This window comes from Cetorhinus maximus, chromosome 16 (genome assembly GCF_964194155.1).
Source record: "Cetorhinus maximus chromosome 16, sCetMax3.hap1.1, whole genome shotgun sequence".
NCBI classification, from domain to species: domain Eukaryota; kingdom Metazoa; phylum Chordata; class Chondrichthyes; order Lamniformes; family Cetorhinidae; genus Cetorhinus; species Cetorhinus maximus.
In genome coordinates this window covers 62,109,701-62,128,113 of record NC_135894.1, presented here as the reverse complement: position 1 = coordinate 62,128,113, position 18,413 = coordinate 62,109,701, and the positions used below count along the sequence as shown (strand labels likewise).

The following is an 18,413-nucleotide window of genomic DNA, read 5'->3' as shown; positions in this document are numbered from 1 at the left end:
TCCTGGGGGTTACCATTGACCAGAAACTGAACTGGGCTAGCCATATAAATACTATGGCTACAAAAGCAAGTCAGAGGCTAGGAATTGTGCGATGAGTCACTCAGCTCCTGACTCCCCAAAGCCTGTCCACTATCTACAAGGCACAAGTCAGGAGTTTGATGGAATACTCCCCATTTGCCTGGATGAGTGCAGCTCCCACAACACTCAAGAAGCTTGACACCATCCAGGACAAAGCAGCGCCCTTGATTGGCACCCTGTACACAAACATTCACTCCCTCCACCACCGACACACAGTAGCAGCAGTGTGTACCATCTACAAGATGCAATGCAGGAATTCACCAAGGGTTCTTCAACATCACTTTCTAAACCCACGACCACTACCATTTAGAAGGACAAGGATGGCAGATAGATGGGAACATCACCACCTGGAAGTTCCCCTCCAAGCCACTCACTATCCTGACTTGGAAATATATCACCGTTCCTTCTTTGTCGCTGGATCAAAATCCTGGAACTCCCTCCCTAACAGCGCTGTGGCTGTATCTACACCACATGGACTGCAGCAGTTCAAGAAGACAGCTCCCACCTCCTCCTCAAGGGCAACTAGGGATGGGCAATAAGTGCTGGCCCCGCCAGCGAAGCCCACATCCCATGAATGAATAAAAAAAACAATTTTAAATACTTATATAGATCTATAAATTACTACTATGATAACTTCTAAATCCCCTAATCAATCTAACTCCCAGTTACACTTTTGTTAAAGCAATAGTAAGACACATAGGGGAGAATTTTCTCCCTGTCGTGCGGGCTGGGCCGGAGCAGGCGCGGGCGGCGATCAGCTGCACGCCGCCATTTTTCGTGGGCGGGTCAATTAAGGCTCGCCCAGCATGACCCACACCCGGAAGTGCTAAGCGCTACCTGTGCGGGCGGGGGGAGGAGGGAGAGTCACATGAGAGTGCATGCACAAAAGAGCGCAGAAATCTCCCTGAGACACGGAGCTACCTCAGGAAGATTATTTTCATTATTAAAACTTTAAAAAAAGAATAGCAAAAATTATTCAGACATGTCCCCTCATGTGACAGTGTCAATGAATTTTACTAAAAAAATTTTATTTGATTTATAAACAATTCATGAAAATTCATCCCGCCCATGAATGAGGTTTCATGTTAAATGCGAAGGCCGCCTGGGCTTTTCACCTGCCGCCAACCTTAAGGTTGGCCGAGCAGCCCTGTCAATTATTTCAATTAGTTTTTCAAATGGCCTTAATAGGCCTTTGACAGTTCAGCGGGTGCACAGTTGACTCTGCTGCACGCCCGCCGAACTGAGGATCGGAATGACGCACAGTGATGTTGGGACGCACGCCTGATGTCACTGCATGTAATTTTACACGTCAGCGAGCGGGGTCTGCCCCCACATGCCGACCAGAATATTCCGGCCATAGATTTCAACAGACCCAGGCAAAGAAACATGATACCCTGAACAAGTCAAATTCAAAATGAGTTTTCTTCACTTCAGTCCTTGGAGACAGCAGCTTGAGACATAGAAGCTGAAGGCTTTTTCACAACTGTAGGTCTTAAAAATGCCTACCCTTACACACAGCCTTCAGCCATTTATATGTATTTTCCCTTTTGAATGCAAATACCCATTGGGCTGAGTTTTCCCCCTGTTGAGGGGGGGGTTGCGCGGGGGCGGGTGGGAGCGAGCGCAAACCCGATCGGCGCCCCCAATCGGGTGAGCGCCAACATTTTACGTGGGTGGGCCAATTAAGACCTGCCCAGCGTGATGGACACCCAGAAGCGCTGTATGCTCCCTGTATGAGCAGGGGGGATTCCCTGAATCGGGGTCTGCGCTCTTTCGCAGGTTGGACAGGCAGCATTCTTAATAACTTTAATTACTTTGTTTTAGGCCTTTGATAGTTTAGCAGGCTGCGCCCCCGCCGAACTGACAATCTAAATGACGTGCGATGACGTTGGGACAACCGCTCGACGTTACTGCGTGTCATTTTACGCGTCAGCGAGCGGGCCCCCACCCCCGCTCACTGACAGGAAAATTCTTCTCATTGTTTCATTATGTCTTTGGACTTTATCTTCCTGATAATAAAAACCTCTCATAGCACTAAGTTTCACCAGTAATCTGTGGGAAAAATAAACACACTGGCCAGGATTTTCCCATCGGCGAGCGGGGGGCGGGCCCCACCCCCGCTCACCGACGTGTAAAATGAAGCGCGGTGATGACGGGCGAAACTCCCGACATCACCACGCCCCATTTAAATTTTCAGGTAGGCGGAGGCGCAGCAAAATCAGCTGTGTGCCCGCCGACCTGGCAATGGCCAATTGAGGCCATTGACGGAGTCATTAAAGTAATTAATGGACCTGCCCATCCAACCTTAAGGTTAGCAGGCAGGCCAGGAGCTCTGACAGGCAATAGAAAAAGCATGAAACCTCATCCATGGGCAGGATGAAGTTTCATGTAGGTTTTAAAAAATGTAATTAAAGTGTTTTTAAAAGTTATGGACAGAGTCACATGAGGGGACATGTCAGGGATTTGTTTTTTCTATTTTTAATATTTTTCAATGTGCAGCCGATCTCCCTGAGGCAGCACTTTGCCTCAGGGAGATGAGTGCGTTCTGTCATGTGCATGTGCGAAAGAGCGCACTCTTGGGTTTAGGGATTCACCCTCCCCCCCGCCTGCACAGGGAGCGCACAGTGCTTCCGTGCAGATATCACGCTGGGCAGGCCTTAATTGGCCCGCCCACGTAAAATGGCGCCTCTGAGCGCCCGCTCTTCAACTTCCTCTCCGACGGCGGGAAAATTCTGCCCACTATTTCTAAACTTCACCTGGCTGGGTGGCACATTTCACCCCTCCTTTGAAAGCAATTTAGTCTGTCTTATTTAAAAATGCAAATGTTCCCTTGACACCTATGTTTTTAAACTTCCCCACGTTTACCTAATTAACATTTCAAACTTAACTTCTCTTCTTACATCAAAGCACCCAGGTTAATTCAATTAAGTCACACACACACACACACACACACATAGACACATTTGGAAACATAGACACATCCCCCTATTACTCTTTACTTTTACAATAAATTCCAATAATTTTGTGAGAATTATTATATCTTCCTGACAGGAACAGCAAGCTAACATTGATTTTTTCCTTGAAAGCAAAATACTGCAGATGCTGGAAATCTGAAATAAAATCAAAAAATTCTGGAAAAACTCAGCAGGTTTGGCAGCATCTGTGGAGAGAGAAACAAAGTTAACATTTTGAATCTGTATGACTATTCTTCAGAGGTTGATTTTCCCTTGATTGGCCAATTAATAGCCAAAAATCCTCTAGCACAGTAGGAGCTGCAGCCTAGATGCAGGTAAGGGAGAGAGAGGGCCCCTCCATCTTGAGGTGCTCTCTTAGCACTTTTAAAACTTTCAATGTAAAAAATGACCACAGCTGCCAGATTAACATTGTTAGGGAGTTGGGGAGGGGGTTGATGGGGAAATCCTTCCATATGGTTACCTGCAGCTGCAGCTGTGGCCAGGTAGGCAGTGGTGGGCAGGGGGTCCTCAAAGATATGCTACACCTCTGTCCCACCCACAACCCCCCACCAGTCTGCTATCGGTTGGCTGCTTCTGGTAGCTGCCATGTGGCTGACGCTGCAGCAATGCATTTAATTAGCATTTTAATGACCTCAATTGGCTACCTGCCCCGATTTGGCCTTTAGGAAAATGATGGGATGGTGCCGGTAAATTGGCACGCAAGCCAGGGGTGTGAAATAACGCAACCAGCAGCTTCTATTCCCAAGCTCTTACAATGGCTTCGAGTCTCCTCTCAAAATCCCATGAAAACTTTGTGGGTAGCTGAAAACATTGTGAATGGTGAGCTTCAGTTGTAGATTAAAGAGACTAAGAGTTGATGAAAGGATTTGAAATGGAATCAAAATCAGTAAAAAAAAGGGGAAGGATTGGCTCCATTTTAACTAACTGCAATACACTTAGTACAATAAAGTAATTACCATGTGCAGGAAGTAAATTAAACATTTGAGTAACACCTAATTTGAAAATAAGTAAGCAGAAGTAGTGAGGATTCACTTCCTATTCCCAGTAATACAGTAGCAGAATTCTGTTGCTAAAACAATTACAACAGTATTCACTATTTTGTTCAAGAAGTGCAAAAGGAGTAGATGTTTCAAAAACATTTCCTGTGCACAACAGACTCCATGCATTAGCTATTTTGTGGTCACATTCTTATCAAACTGTTTTAGAGCTGATTTTCCAGGCAACTTTTCTTGGTGGAAATATTGAGTTATATTTACAAGGCAGCAGCAGCAACTACATGTGTGCATCTAACTCTTTAACTAAAGAAGAAATCCAGCCCAGCCTTTCCCCGCACTGCTAACTCATTGGTTTACACAGATCATGTGATCTTACAACACAGGATTATTCTTAAAGCTACAGTCCTACATTTATCAAAACTATAATTACTACACAAACTGTTTGTGCTTGCCACACATTTTCCTGTATTATTTCATTTGTCTTTTCTATATGAAAATGTTTGTGGTAATACCAGGGAAAAATACAGACACAAAGAGAATTGGTGTTGAAAATCTAAAATAAAATTTCTATGTGTTCTTGATGTGGTAACCATCTCTCTCTGTGTTTCTCACATTCTCTGAGTTATTCAACAAAACGTGCCACATTGGAGATGGATGCTAGTTGGTGAGGACAGAAGAAATGAGGGTGGGTTCTTTGATGATGCTGCCTGTTTTGAAGAGGGAAGGGATAATGCCTGAAGAGAAGGAAATATTGACAATGTGAACTAACATGAGAACCAGGAAGGGCAGATGGAGAGTCAGCAGTTGAGTATAAAGAGGATTGCAGAAGCAGGAAATGTGTCTCATTGATGAGGTCACAAGTATATAACAGGAATATGTGATTTTATGTTGATGTAACTTATAAAGTAACAAGGCTATAGTTCAAGCACAGAAGTAATGCGGAATTTATGGATATCTCTGCAAATTTATGGGATTTTGGATATTTTCACTGAGATTCTAACAAAATTAGCTCTGAACAATTCAATTCAGAGTAGGTAATTTTGACTTTGAGTGAACTCATAACAGTGAAGATCAGCAGAATTGTACAACAAGAAGCTGAATTTATAGCACCCATTTTCCACTATCACCCAAAGTGTGTCCAGGCTAGAGTGAGTAATGGGCAGTAACACAATATTATTGTTTCAATGGAGTTTCAGGGTCGTGACATATTAACTCAAAATGGTCCGCTTAGGCTGTTTTACTGCCTTGTTTTTCAAACACTTCTGTTCTTAAAATTGAATTGAGGTAGTTGGGATACTACTGTTAACAGTCTAGCAAGGTTGCACATACAACCAAGCACTATAAGGTGACTAGATTGTGAATGAGTGCCACCTGCTGACCAAACACAAATGATGTATTAGCAGAGTATCAGAGAGCAAGTTAAGTGACTTACACAAAGTAATATTTTCATGTTCAAAAGTAGAAGGTTGTTGTGAAGTTGTATATTTGTGAACTGTATGCACTTTGTTCATAGGTGAATTACACAGTTCATAGACAGCAATAAAGATCAACAAGCTATTGATCCACGCAATAGGATGGTTTCACCATAAACAATTCTTCTCATCCATTTTTGGTCTTCCCCATTTTAACCCTATTTTTCCCTTCATGTTCTCCCTCCCTTTCTCCTATGCTGAGAGTATTGATTCCTTGCTGGAGTACATTACCAAGAGTGCCAGGCACCTACCAATAACTTGCCTAAAGATCCAGTTTAGACTTTGGATGTAAGCAAGTTATGTTACTGCGGGGTTATCACACCCAAATACAATGGCATATACACTTGTGGCACAAGAGGTTGTTTAGCAATAAGGAGTAAGAACTTTTGCTGATTTTTTTATCCCTCATCTTTAAAGCCCATTGAGGTGTTCTTACTGAACCTTAATTAGGATCAACTAATTCATCACAGACAAAGAGTTGAATCTGGTTTGTTTCTGATCTCTGTCAGCTTATCTCAAGTAGTGACACTTACCTCTGGTCAGAAGGTATGTGTTTGAGTCCCACTCCCCGACTTTAACATAAATTCTAGACTGACGCTCCATTGCAGTGCTAAAGTCTTTTGGAAGATACGTTAAACGGAGGCCTATTTAGTGGACATAAAGATCTCATGGCACTACTAGAAGAAAAGCAGAGATGTCCTGGTCAACATTCCTCCTTCAACTAGCACCACCTAAAATAAGTTAATTGCTTCTTCATATAATTTCTTGTTGGACCTTGCCAAATGCAAATTGACTGTAACACGTGCCACACATTAAAATAATCCACTGCCTGTGAAGCATTTTGGAACATTTTGATGGGATGAAAGGCATTATATAAATGAAGTTTCTTTCTTTGCAACTCAACTATTTGCTATTTTAGCTGAGTCATTAGGGAAGAGTCTTGGTTTTCTCTTGAAAAACTCATATTGAAGAGCCAAGACAATACACTATCAAGGTTGAAACAAATTTGAGAGAAGATGTGGTAAGTTTACAAGTTGCTGGATTGGTGGTATCAAATTAGGTTTTAAAAGTTGTAGGTCAGATGAGAAGAGAAAGCTAAAGGAAGAAACATTTTGGATATCCCGAGAAAGAATGTGTAGGAAAGAGAACAGCAGTCGTAATTTCAACTTTGTGTTCAAGGTGGACAGAAGGATAACGACTATTGAAGCGCTTTCCATTAGTGACAGGTACTTTAAGAGCACAGTACTTTGTTTTACCAATTTTCTTTCCCACTTTCCTGAAAGCACTATTTACAATGGAATGCAGTCCCAGAGATGGCAGAGATCCTCTTTGACCTCAGCTAGATGGTAGTTCTTCACGTGAACCTAGCCAATGAGCATTGAAAGAGTTAGTTGTTACACATCAGTAGTAGAGTTACTAGACCAGGATTTCAACTATATGCGCACAGCTCACTGGGTTACTAGACCAGGATAACAATCATATAAGCATGAATCACTGGTTAGTAGATGAGAATTGCAATCATGTGAACATGAATCACTGGTTAGTAGATGAGAATTGCAACCATATGTGCATGGATCACTGGGTTTTAATCCATCAGCATGATTCAATGATTAGCTCCACATGATGTGATAGTCTGCAACTCAGGGGACTGGAGTGCATCACCCTGGGAATTCACTTTAATCTGATTAGCAAACTTTCCTTTAAAGTTTTTGTTTTTTGTTGTTACAGTACATGATGCCCTTTCTAAAAGGGCACTTAGTTCCTCTATATTATCAACCTTCTGGTTAGATCAAAAGAGGTATAATTCATAAATGAGCAGTCTAAATACCATTTATTTAGATCAAGATAAGTGGCTATAGCCTAAACCTTTGTTTGCACTGACTTACTGGCAGAAGAAAGGATCCCTGCATTTGAACAGGTAGAATTGAGGTGCACTCAATATTCGGCCTCATATCAAATTCAAATAAGACCAGCGAGCTGCAGATATAACCTGAGCATCTCCATGCAGCTTGCCAATGGAAAAGCTTTGAATCTTGGTAAGTGGGTAAAGGGGAAGGAAGGGCAATCAGTAGGAGGAATATTGGAGGTTGAGGATGATCCAAACATTGAGATGGGGGTCAAGGTGGTAATTGAGGGGAGAGAAAGAGAGATGGCTGGTAGTGGCATGTGGTTTTAGAGGGGTTATGAGGATCTCTTCTCCTTCTCCTGGCTCCACATTCAGCAATTATTTTTTCCATACTTTTTGGTGATGATCTGCAGTGGTCCCTTTATGCCTGCATGTATGCCAGCAAACAAATTTTTACAACAAACAAAGTTAAGCCCCTTGTTGTCTTGGTCAGTTGTCCCTCAGTCCCTCGATTCATGAGAAACATAAGAAATAAGAACAGGAGTAGATCATTTGGCCCCTCGAGCCTGCTCCGCTATTCAATAAGATCATAGCTGATCTTGCGTTTTGAATTCCACATTCCCAACTATCCCTGATAACCTCTGATTCCCTTGCCTAACAAGAATCTATCTACCTCTGTCTTAAAAATATTCAATGACTCCTCCACTGCCTTCTGAGGCAGTGAGTTCCAAAGTAGCACAACCCTCTGAGAGAAAAAAATTCTCCTTACCTCTGCCCTTAAAAGGTGACCCCTAACTTTAAAACAGTGCCTTCTAGTTCTGAACTCACCCACAAGAGGAAACACCCTTTCCACATCCACCTTGTCAACTGTTCAGGATCTTGTATACTTCAATCAAATCACCCCTCACTCTTCTAAACTCCAGTGGAAACAAGTCCAGTCTGTCCAACCTCTCCTCATAAGACAACCCACTCATTCCAGGAATCAATCTAGTAAACCTCCTCTGAACCGCCTCTATCCATCCTTAAAGAAGGAGACCAAAGCTGCACACAGTATTCGAGATGCAGTCTCACCAATGACCTATATAACTGAAGCATAACATCCTTACTTTTATGTTCAATTCCTCTCATATTTAAATGATAGCATTCCATTAGCCTTCTTAATTACTTGCTGTACCTGCATGCTAACTTTTTGCGTTTCATGTACTAGAGCACTTAGATCCCTCTGCATCTCAGAATTATGCAGCCGTTCTCCATTTAAGTAATACTCTTTTATTCTTTTTTATAATACTTTTTTATTCTTCCTGCCAAAGTGAACAACTTCACATTTTCCCACATTAAACTCCATTTACCAGATCTTTGCCCATTCACTCAACCTATCTATATCCATCTGCAACCCGCTTATGTCCTCTTCACAACATACTTGCCTACCTACCTTGTGTCATCTGCAAATTTAGCTACCATGCCATTGCTCCCCTCATCTAAATCATTGATATAAATTGTCAAAAGTTGAGACCCCAGCACAGACCCCAGTGGGACTCCGCTAGTCACATTCTGCCAATCCGAAAAAGACCCATTTATGCATACTCTCTGTTTTCTGCCAGCCAGCCAATCTTCTATCCATGCTAATATGTTACCCCCTACACCATGAGCTTTTGTTTTCTGTAATAACCTTTGATGTGGCACTTTATCAAATGCCTTCTGAAAATCGAAATACAGTATGCCTACAGGCTCCACAGTGCATGTTATTCCTTCAAAAAATTCCAATAAATTGGTTAAACATTATTTTACTTTCACAAAACCATGCTGACTCTTACTGATTACCTTGAGCTTTTCAAAGTGCCCAGCTATAACCTCCTTAATGATTGATTCTAATAACTTCCCCACGACAAACATTAAGCTAACTGGTCTATAGTTCCCTGTTTCTGCCTCGCTCCCTTCTTGAATAGAAGGGTTATATTTGCTACTTTCCAGTCTGATGGAACCTTCCCAAAATCTAGCAAATTTTGGAAAATTAACACCAACGCATCTACGACCTCAATATCCACCTCTTTTAAGAGCTTAGGATGTAGCCCATTAGGACCCAGAGGCTTGTCAGTCTGCATCTCCAACAGTTTGCTCAGTACCTTTTCCCTAGTGATTGCAATTTCACAAAGTTCCTCTCTCCCTTTCACCACCTGATTTGCAGCTATTGCTGGAATGTTTTTTGTATCTCTGTTGTGAAGACATAAGCAAAATATTTGTTCATTTCTCCCACCATTTCCTTATTATCTACTATTAACTCCCCACTGTCATTCTCTAGAGGACCAACACTCACTTTACTTTTTTCCTTTTTAAATACTTGTAGAATCTTTTACTTTCTGTTATTACCTTTCTAGCTAGCTTCCTCTCATACTCTAATTCATTTCTCCTGATTAACCTTTTAGTCATTCTCTGTCGCTCTTTATATTCTGATCAATCATCTCTCCTGCCACTCATCTTTGCACAGTTATATGCTTTCTCCTTAAGTTTGATGCTTTCTATAACTTCTTTAGTTAACCACGGGTGGTGGGTCCCCCCCTTAGAATTTTTCTTTACAGTAGGAATATACTTATTCTGAATATTCTGAAATATCCCCTTAAATGTCTGCCACTGCTTCTTTATTGATCTATCCTCTAGCCTTGTATCCCAGTTCACTTCAGCGAGCTCAGCTTTCATGCCCACATAGTTGCCCTTATTTAAGTTTAAGATATTAGTCTTAGATCCACTCTTCTCCCTTTCAAACTGGATGTAAAATTCAATCATACTGTGGTCACTACTACCTAGGGGTGCCTTTACTATGAGATCATTAATTAATCCTGTCACATTACACAATACCAAGTCTTATATAACCTGCTCTCTGGTTGGTTCTAGAACATGCTCAGAATCACACAGTGCAGAAGAGTCCCTTCGGCACATCGAGTCTGCACCGACACGTGAGAAACACCTGGCCTACCTATCTAATCCCATTTACCAGCACTTGACCCATAGCCATGAATGTTATGACGTGCCAAGTGCTCATCCAGGTACTTTTTAAAGGATGTGAGGCAACCCGCCTCCACCACCCTCTCAGGCAGCGCATTCCAGACTGTCACCATCTTCTAGGTACAAAAGTTTTTCCTTACATCCCCCCTAAACCTCCTGCCCCTCTCCTTGACCTTATGTCCCCTCGTGACTGACCCTTCAACTAAGGGGAACAGCTGCTCCCTATCCACCCTGTCCATGTCCCTCATAATCTTGTACACCTCGATCAGGTCGCCCCTCAGTCTTCTCTGCTCCAACAAAAACAACCCAAGCCTATCCAACCTCTCTTCATAACTTAAATGTTTCATCCCAGGCAACATCCTGGTGAATCTCCTCTGCACCACCTCCAGTGCAATCACATCCTGCTGCTCTAAGAAACTATCTCAAAAGCATTCTAAGAACTCCTCAACCAGGCTACTACTGCTAATCTGATTTTTCCAGTTTATATGTTGATTAAAATCACCCATGATTATCACTTTATCACAAGCACATGATATTTCCTTTTGAATAATTTGTCCTACACTGTGGCTACTGTTAGGGGGCCTGTAGACCACTCCCACTAGTGACTTTTTTCCCCTACTATTCCTCTTCTCCACCCAAACTGATTCTACATCCTGATTTCAATCATGATGTCAGGGTCGTGAGTTTCTGCCATGGTCTTCATGTGACTGAACAGGCCAATTCTTGTCCCGCAGATCTTTGGGCACATGGGACAGGACATCCCACGAGGTAGTGGGACCCAGAGTGCAGGATTTGCTTCCTTTTCTTTCTTTCTCATCCGCCGCTCTGCCTCATCATTAGGGCTTCTGGACTCAAAGCAAAGTAAACCCCTTATTTGCATAAACAAATGGGATAAATCCTGTTTCAGGTGTGGCTCTAGAATGGCTACATTTTTGCCAATGCATATATGGCATTCAGGGCACTTCCAGCTTGTAATCGGCATGTGCTTAGTGCTGGCCATAGCCGAGGCTTGGGTGTCCATTTGGTGCCTGTAAACAGGTGCATCACTATCAAATTTCTCGACCAATATTTTGAAATACTGTCAACTGTCATTATAATAAACTCTTTAAGGAACAAATGTTTCCTGATCCTGACTGAATTTCAATGACAGCCAGGATAGGTTCAAACCTCAAAATGATGATGTACTTGTCAAATGAGGGGCAATGTTGGCATAGTGGTAATGTCACTGAACTAGTAATCCAGAAGCCCAGGCTAATGCTTTGGGGACATGGGTTCAAACCCCATCATAGCAGCTGGTGGAATTTAAATTCAATTAATAAAATCTGGAATATAAAGCTAGTCATCAGTGATGGTGACCAACTATCATTGATTGTTGTAAAATCCATCTGGTTCACTAATGTTGTTTAGGGAAGGAATTCTGCCTCTTTACCTGGTCTGGCCTACATGTGACTCCAGACCCACAGCAATGTGATTGACTTAACTGCCCCCTGATATAGCTGAGTAAACCACTCAGTTCAAGGGCAATTAGGGGTGGGCAACAAATGCTGGCCTTGCCAGTGATGCCCACATCACATGAAAGAATGTAAAAAAAATTCCAACAATTCTGCAATTGTGAGGTTAACAATTGTTTTTTAAATTGTGATGTGTGGCTTGACTGAGGTTTAGTCATGTGGTGAAATTTCAGTAATGTTATCTTAGAATTGTAGAGATGTGGAATTTCATTTTATTGAACACAGGCTTCTAATTTTGGAGTTCAGAACAGCTCCAGATTGTGGGAAAAGCATGGTTGCAGCATTTGAGCATTGCATTCTCTGTTACAACTTTTGAGATGTGCATCAGTAACTCTCTGGGACTGTGATCGTACTTGATTATGGAACCATACAGCCGAGAAGGAGGTCATTTGGCCCACAGTACCTATGTCAGCTCTCTGAAAGATCTATATATTTGTTTCCATTTCCCTAACCTCTCCTTACACCATGTTAAATTGATCTTTATAGAATCGTGAGGATCTTATACACTCAGCATATGTGTTAACTAACTTTATAGTATTTGCATTGTGGGACCTTTTGTCTCGAAATCTGATTTATCAGGACAAAATGTCATTATGTTTGAAGACTGCTAAATGAGCAGTCCAGAGAGTTTGAGACAGTGGAAACAGCCCATGATACCAAATCTAACCGCACACTGCCCTGTCCATGATCCTGAGACCATTTCCTGAATTGTAATTGAACTTGTACTTTTAGTGCTGCTTCAAACGTGAACCTGAGCTTAGACAGACTGCATATTGTGAAAAAGAGGATCGTGATCCAGAGACTGTTTCCTTTAGCTGAACTGAAACAAACATTGTAAAAAATGTATAAATTCAATAAAGAGGAAGTTTCCTCATCAGGGCCCTTTTTAAAACCAGACAGTTAAACTAAAATCAAAGTTCTTTCTAATATCCTTCTAATTTTGTTTATTTTTCAAATATATCAATTACTGATAAATATGTGCATTTATCATTACCTGATTATAAAATCATAGAATAATACAGAACAAAAGGAGACCATTTAACCCATCGGGTATGTGACATTTTATTCCCCTAACATGAGCATCAACACCGCCAGATGCCGGGTTAGAGCATATGCAAAGTAAAACTCACTAACTGACGTTCAGTCTCAAAACAAAACTCACACAAGGTTCCCTACATGTCTGGTTTTCAGCTGATCTGCTCCGTTATTGAGTCAGGTACCTGGAAATTTATAAAATGTAAAGCAGAAACTAATGGACAAATTTACTTTTTTTACTTTGGAGTGGACACACAGGCCTGTTGGAGTACACAATGGAAATGTGGGTGGGGTGGATTGTCCTCACATAATAGAGCCACCCTATTTTCTGCCAATTTAAATAAATCCTGGATAAAAAATCTTAGAATTGGCATCTGACACCAGAATCTAGTGGAATAACTCAATGTCATGTTAACCACCCCAGCTCACCTCTACCTCACATTGTCTGTTCACCTTTAGGAGCTGGATTCAGAAAATCTACTCCATAATGCTATAATTTTTAATCTTTGAAGAGATGACCTTACTCTGTGTCCATGAATTAGCAACACCTATCCTTTAAGGCAAGCATTGTTTGGGTGTCAAAACAATCACTAATGTTAGATCCCCATGATATTGCAATACAATGTTAAAGTTATAATTCTTCTAATGTTTAGAATTTTTTAATAGAATTATGGAAGTGTATAAGGGGGAAGTGTGTTGTATCACAAGTACTTCCCAATAGAATATGGTTCCCCTTTAATGGTTGACATCTTCGTGTGGCTGCGAGGGAGAGGATGCCAATTCCATAGAATCAGAACTGACTGAGCCTGTCACTGATAATAGCTGATTAAGGAATTGTACTTTTACCTGAACTGAACTGCAAGGTCTCTATGGGATTTGTTGCTGGGAATGGCTTCTCTGCGATTTCTCATCAGTTATGCAGCTGAGACGTAGAAAAAGAAACAAAAATACTTTCTATAGAATATCCTATTTCTTTAAGCATATTAGTGCCAATCAATGGTTTTATTGTAACAGAAAGCACCAAGTAGGTCTAGCAGCAGAAAACAATATATCAAGAAAGATGATAAACTGCTAGTATGAATCATTCTTACTACGTTAAAAATGTATTATTTTAAAACAATGATGTAATAACTCTTCTGATGGCTCATTGGGAAGTACATCAGTGTGAGAAGGAGGTCCCAGGTTCGGGTCCAGAAAATCTCGGCCTCCGTTTCCTGTCACTCAGCCAATTTCATATCCATGTTGTTACTGTCCTTTTTATCCCATGAGCTACAACTTTGCTGACAAGTCTATTGTGTGACACTGTATCAAATACCTTCTGGAAGTCCACGTACACCACATCAGCAGCAATGCCCTCATCAATGGCCACTTCTGAAGTAGGAATTCATCCATTTTGCTCCACCAGCCTCCTCCTGGCTCTTTTCTGCATGAGTAGCAGTTAAGCGTTAAAGTGGAGTTAGTTTTGTGCTCTAGACTCAAACCCACCCAGTTGCAACAGCCAATTTGACACTTGCGTTTTACAAGTGGCAGAGAGATAAATTTTCAACCCATTAATTCAGGCTGAATTTACTCCCTGGCCCAAAGAGAAGAGAACAGTGTTCCAACTTGTGATGCACCTGTCCCTTATTGTAGGAGGTCTTTTTTTTAGTATCAGTTACTATTTATATAAGTTCTAAATGTATTCAATGAGGAGTCGATGTTTAATTATGATTATGAATAAGTGGAGAGGATTTCTTATCAATATTAATCTTGTTCATGGGCAAATTATCAAGGTTTGAGAGTATCAGAAATTGTAGGTGTGTTATCTGTACTTCTGAACTACCTTATGCCCTGCAATATGAGCTCCAATAATCTTTTACTATTAATGCAAATATTCAATGTTTGAATACACAGAATTCCAAACTGAACACTTCAAGTAATAAATGGACACCTCACATTGCAACGTCTAATGCATTTATCTATATAGACAGTTCAGAAAAATGAATGAAGCAGCATGACTCAGTAGTTGCAGACTTATCTCAGAGGACAAATATTTACCACAACGCACAGCAGTGGTATTTTCAAGGGCATCAATCAGGAAACAAGCAACAAAACTGCTTTCTTGTCAGAGATTTGGTGACCATTTCAGCCCGTTGCAAAGATAAGATAAATGCACCAACTGAACATTTAACTTTGTCCTTTTTAATTTGAGAATTTACATTAAGATGCTTGATTAATTAATGTGCAATTTCTTTTCTTTTTGAATGTACCTTTAGAGTCTCACACATTTGCATTGTTGCAGTGTGAACCAGTTTATACTAGCAGCAAAATGTTGTCCAAGCTATGTATATTCCATAGTAGTGAACAAGGATTGTTCTTGAAACAAACAGAATGATAGAATGGACATAAAGCATGCTAAGATTAATGCATATAAATGCACATATTATAGAAAGTCATGGATTCAAGCCCCTCTTATCTAGGCTGACACTTCACTCCAGAACATACTGCATTCTTGGAAGTGCTATCTTACAAATGGGGCGTTAACGCAAGGCTGTTTGTCTGCTTAGGTGGATGTAAAAGATTCTACTCATAATTTGAAGAATATCATGACATTTCCCTGATGTGAATGTCAACATTCCTCCATTAATTGACACCAGTAAACACAGATCGCTTGATTAATTTATCTATATTTAGGACATGTGTAATAAAAAATAACTCAGTTTGCCTATATAACAAAAGCAATACCATTTTAAAAGCAATCCATTGATTATAAAATGCTTTGGGATGTGCTAAGGGCATGATAACATGCTATATAAATGCAATTCTTTCCATAACATATTAAAGAAAGAAAGACTTATATTTATATAATACATATCACTTCCAATGGTTTTCCATAGGAAACCAGCAGCCTATAGGGTGAGTGTGATGTGGAACTTGTCAGTCCTCCTGGACCACTATGCTCATGAGAACGGCTACATCCAAATTTGTTGATTGAAATTCATAGGTCGGATTTAAGGCACTTCTTCCCAGTAATTGAGACTTGGATCTAAACTGTAACATGCTGAATGGGCGTTCAGTATCTCACTATTAGAATTGCCTGTATAGTCTTCTAGGGCTTGTTTCTTAAAGAATGTTTAAATTCTTGCTTTTGGTCACAAAACTAGAAATCATGAAAAATACAAAGCCTTACTTTTAATAAAAACAAAAAACTGGGAATGCAGGGTATCCGAAATAAAAATAGAAAATACTGGAAATACTCAGCAGGTCAGTCAGCAGATGTGGAGATAAAAACAAAGCTAACATTAAAAGTTAACAAAGTTAATTTCATCAGAATGGCCTGTGCTGGTGCCTTTGTAAACTTTTCTCTCTCCATAGATGTTACCTAACCTGCTGAGTATTTCCACATTTTCTGTTTTTATTTAATATTTGAATGAATTGGTCAAGTGCAATCCTGCATAATATGTTGTGTTATATTGCAAGTTTGGTGAAAGGTAGCCTTTGGGTAGCCATTCCTGTTGAATTGCAGCAAGAAGTTGTCTATCTCAGCATTGCCCAACTATCCACCCAAGTTTTATATGTAGACTCAGCAGTTGCTTAAAAGTGTCTATGAGAAGTACAAGTTAGTATGATCATATTTTGTTATGAAGTACTTAAGAGTGAGAATATAAGCACGTAATTGTGACCTACTACATGATGTGTTGGAAAGTATATTCATTCAGTATTCATATTTCTGTTATTTGTCAGAAAACAGCTGATTGCAGAACTTGATCAAGATGAAAAGGATCAACTGAATGCTACACACCTAACACAGGAATACCAGCAGCTCTCTGAAGAGAACCACTCTCTGACTTCCTACCATTTACAGTGTAGAGAACATCTAGAGAAACTTCAGGTGCTACTACAGCAGCAACAGGGATCTTCTTGACTCCAGGCAGGCGGTGCTATATTTATGACAAGCAAAATGCTGGAATAGCTACAGAATCATTTTTGCAGATTCACAGAATCAATTGGAAGAGTTTGCAATAAGGAGAACAGAAGCTATTTTGGTAGTTCAGTGTTTTACTGGAAGCTGATTTGCAGCATTGCTGTAGTTTTCCCAGATGAGCTTTTCTTTTTATTTGTACACAATATGTAGCAACATTTCAATTTGCTGGCATCAAAGAATACAATATGGAAAGGGGTTAAGAACTCCAGAAGTCATAAACATGCAAATACTAAATGCATCAATGTTCTTGATTTAAACAAATTGAAAACATGAAAAATATTTTTTAAACAAAAACATTTGTATAATGATCAAATAAATGCTGATAAAGAATCATATATATCATAACAGAATATTCTGTACTTATATTTGTTTAAAATTCAAATTTAATTTGAAAGTTTAATTTAAACATTTCAAAAGTGCAACTCCTTTTTAAATCAACAGTGCATGCATGCAACAAAAATGTGAAAGGTGTTTGAGATTTCAAAAATAATTTTTGAAACCCATGGAGATTTTCTGAGATACTTCTATTTTCATTTTTAGTCCTTTGCAAATTGAAAAACTGCACTTACAGAATAAGTTACTCATGCAGGACTTTTATATATGATATGCACCATACGTTTCGAAATTTACTCTTTCAGTCAACTAAGAATACAGGCAGTGCAAATGGGCAATTTATTAAAGTTATAATCTTGTAAAATTTTTATACATACGTGGTTAAGTAGTTTTTAGTTTTAATTCTTTGAGAATACTTGGAGCAATTCTATACCATGTTTTACAAGGTGTAATCACATTTAGCATTTTATCTATAGAAGCAATGATACCTGGAGTAGTTTCATTATTTTCTACAGCTTACTAAATCTTCTTTCAGTGCATGGAACTCCTCTCTTTCAATTGTTATGAGATGGAAAGAATATAATGTGAAACCTGCATAGAATGTTAAGTACTCAAAGAATTTAACAAGAGATTCAAAATTGGTCTCCACTGTATTATTTGAAATAGTTGTACAGATACCTATAATTTCAATAAAACTTGGGTGACATGACTTTTACAATTTGTAAATTGGGCCTAGCCAGCTGGAATTAGGAACAAGATCAGTGACATTGAATCTTTGTGCCTTTAGTACTATGTCCAATTTCCTGTCCTTAAACAGCACCAGATATGCTTCTCAGTTTGTGGGTAGACGTATTACAAACAAGGTCAAAATAACATCATTGTGTCACTCATGCAATTTCCCAGCATTCAGGCTAGTATAGCATTATTGCATTTATTTGTCCGTATTAAATCCTACAAACAGTGCGTCATGGAAGTAGCTTTAATGAACCCTATGAGAGGATTGATAGGAATATTGGAAGCTTTTTTCCCATCAATTTACTTGTATTTTTTTCCCCTGTTGCCACTTAGGTTACCAGGAGCTTTTGTGGTAATTGTTCAGGCAGTGCTGTTTCAGGATGAGAACTAACAAAGAGATGCTGGACTGCACCCACCTGCTAGTACCCCCAACAACAGAACTTGCAGGTAGAGGCACACATATTCCCAA

The 18,413-nt window shown here is 40.0% G+C and overlaps 1 protein-coding gene across 2 annotated transcripts in view; it reads left to right on the top strand.

Annotated features, from left to right (window-relative positions):
• The window catches only part of map3k7cl (map3k7 C-terminal like), a 101,974-nt gene extending 84,056 nt beyond the window's left edge, over positions 1-17,918 (top strand). For both annotated transcript variants that reach the window (XM_078559888.1, XM_078559889.1), the window contains one exon: positions 16,636-17,918. In XM_078559888.1, coding sequence (XP_078416014.1) covers positions 16,636-16,816 — 181 coding nt within the window. In that variant the 3' untranslated portion in view covers positions 16,817-17,918. The remainder of the gene's footprint in view (positions 1-16,635) is intronic.
• Positions 17,919-18,413: the final 495 nt, after the last annotated feature.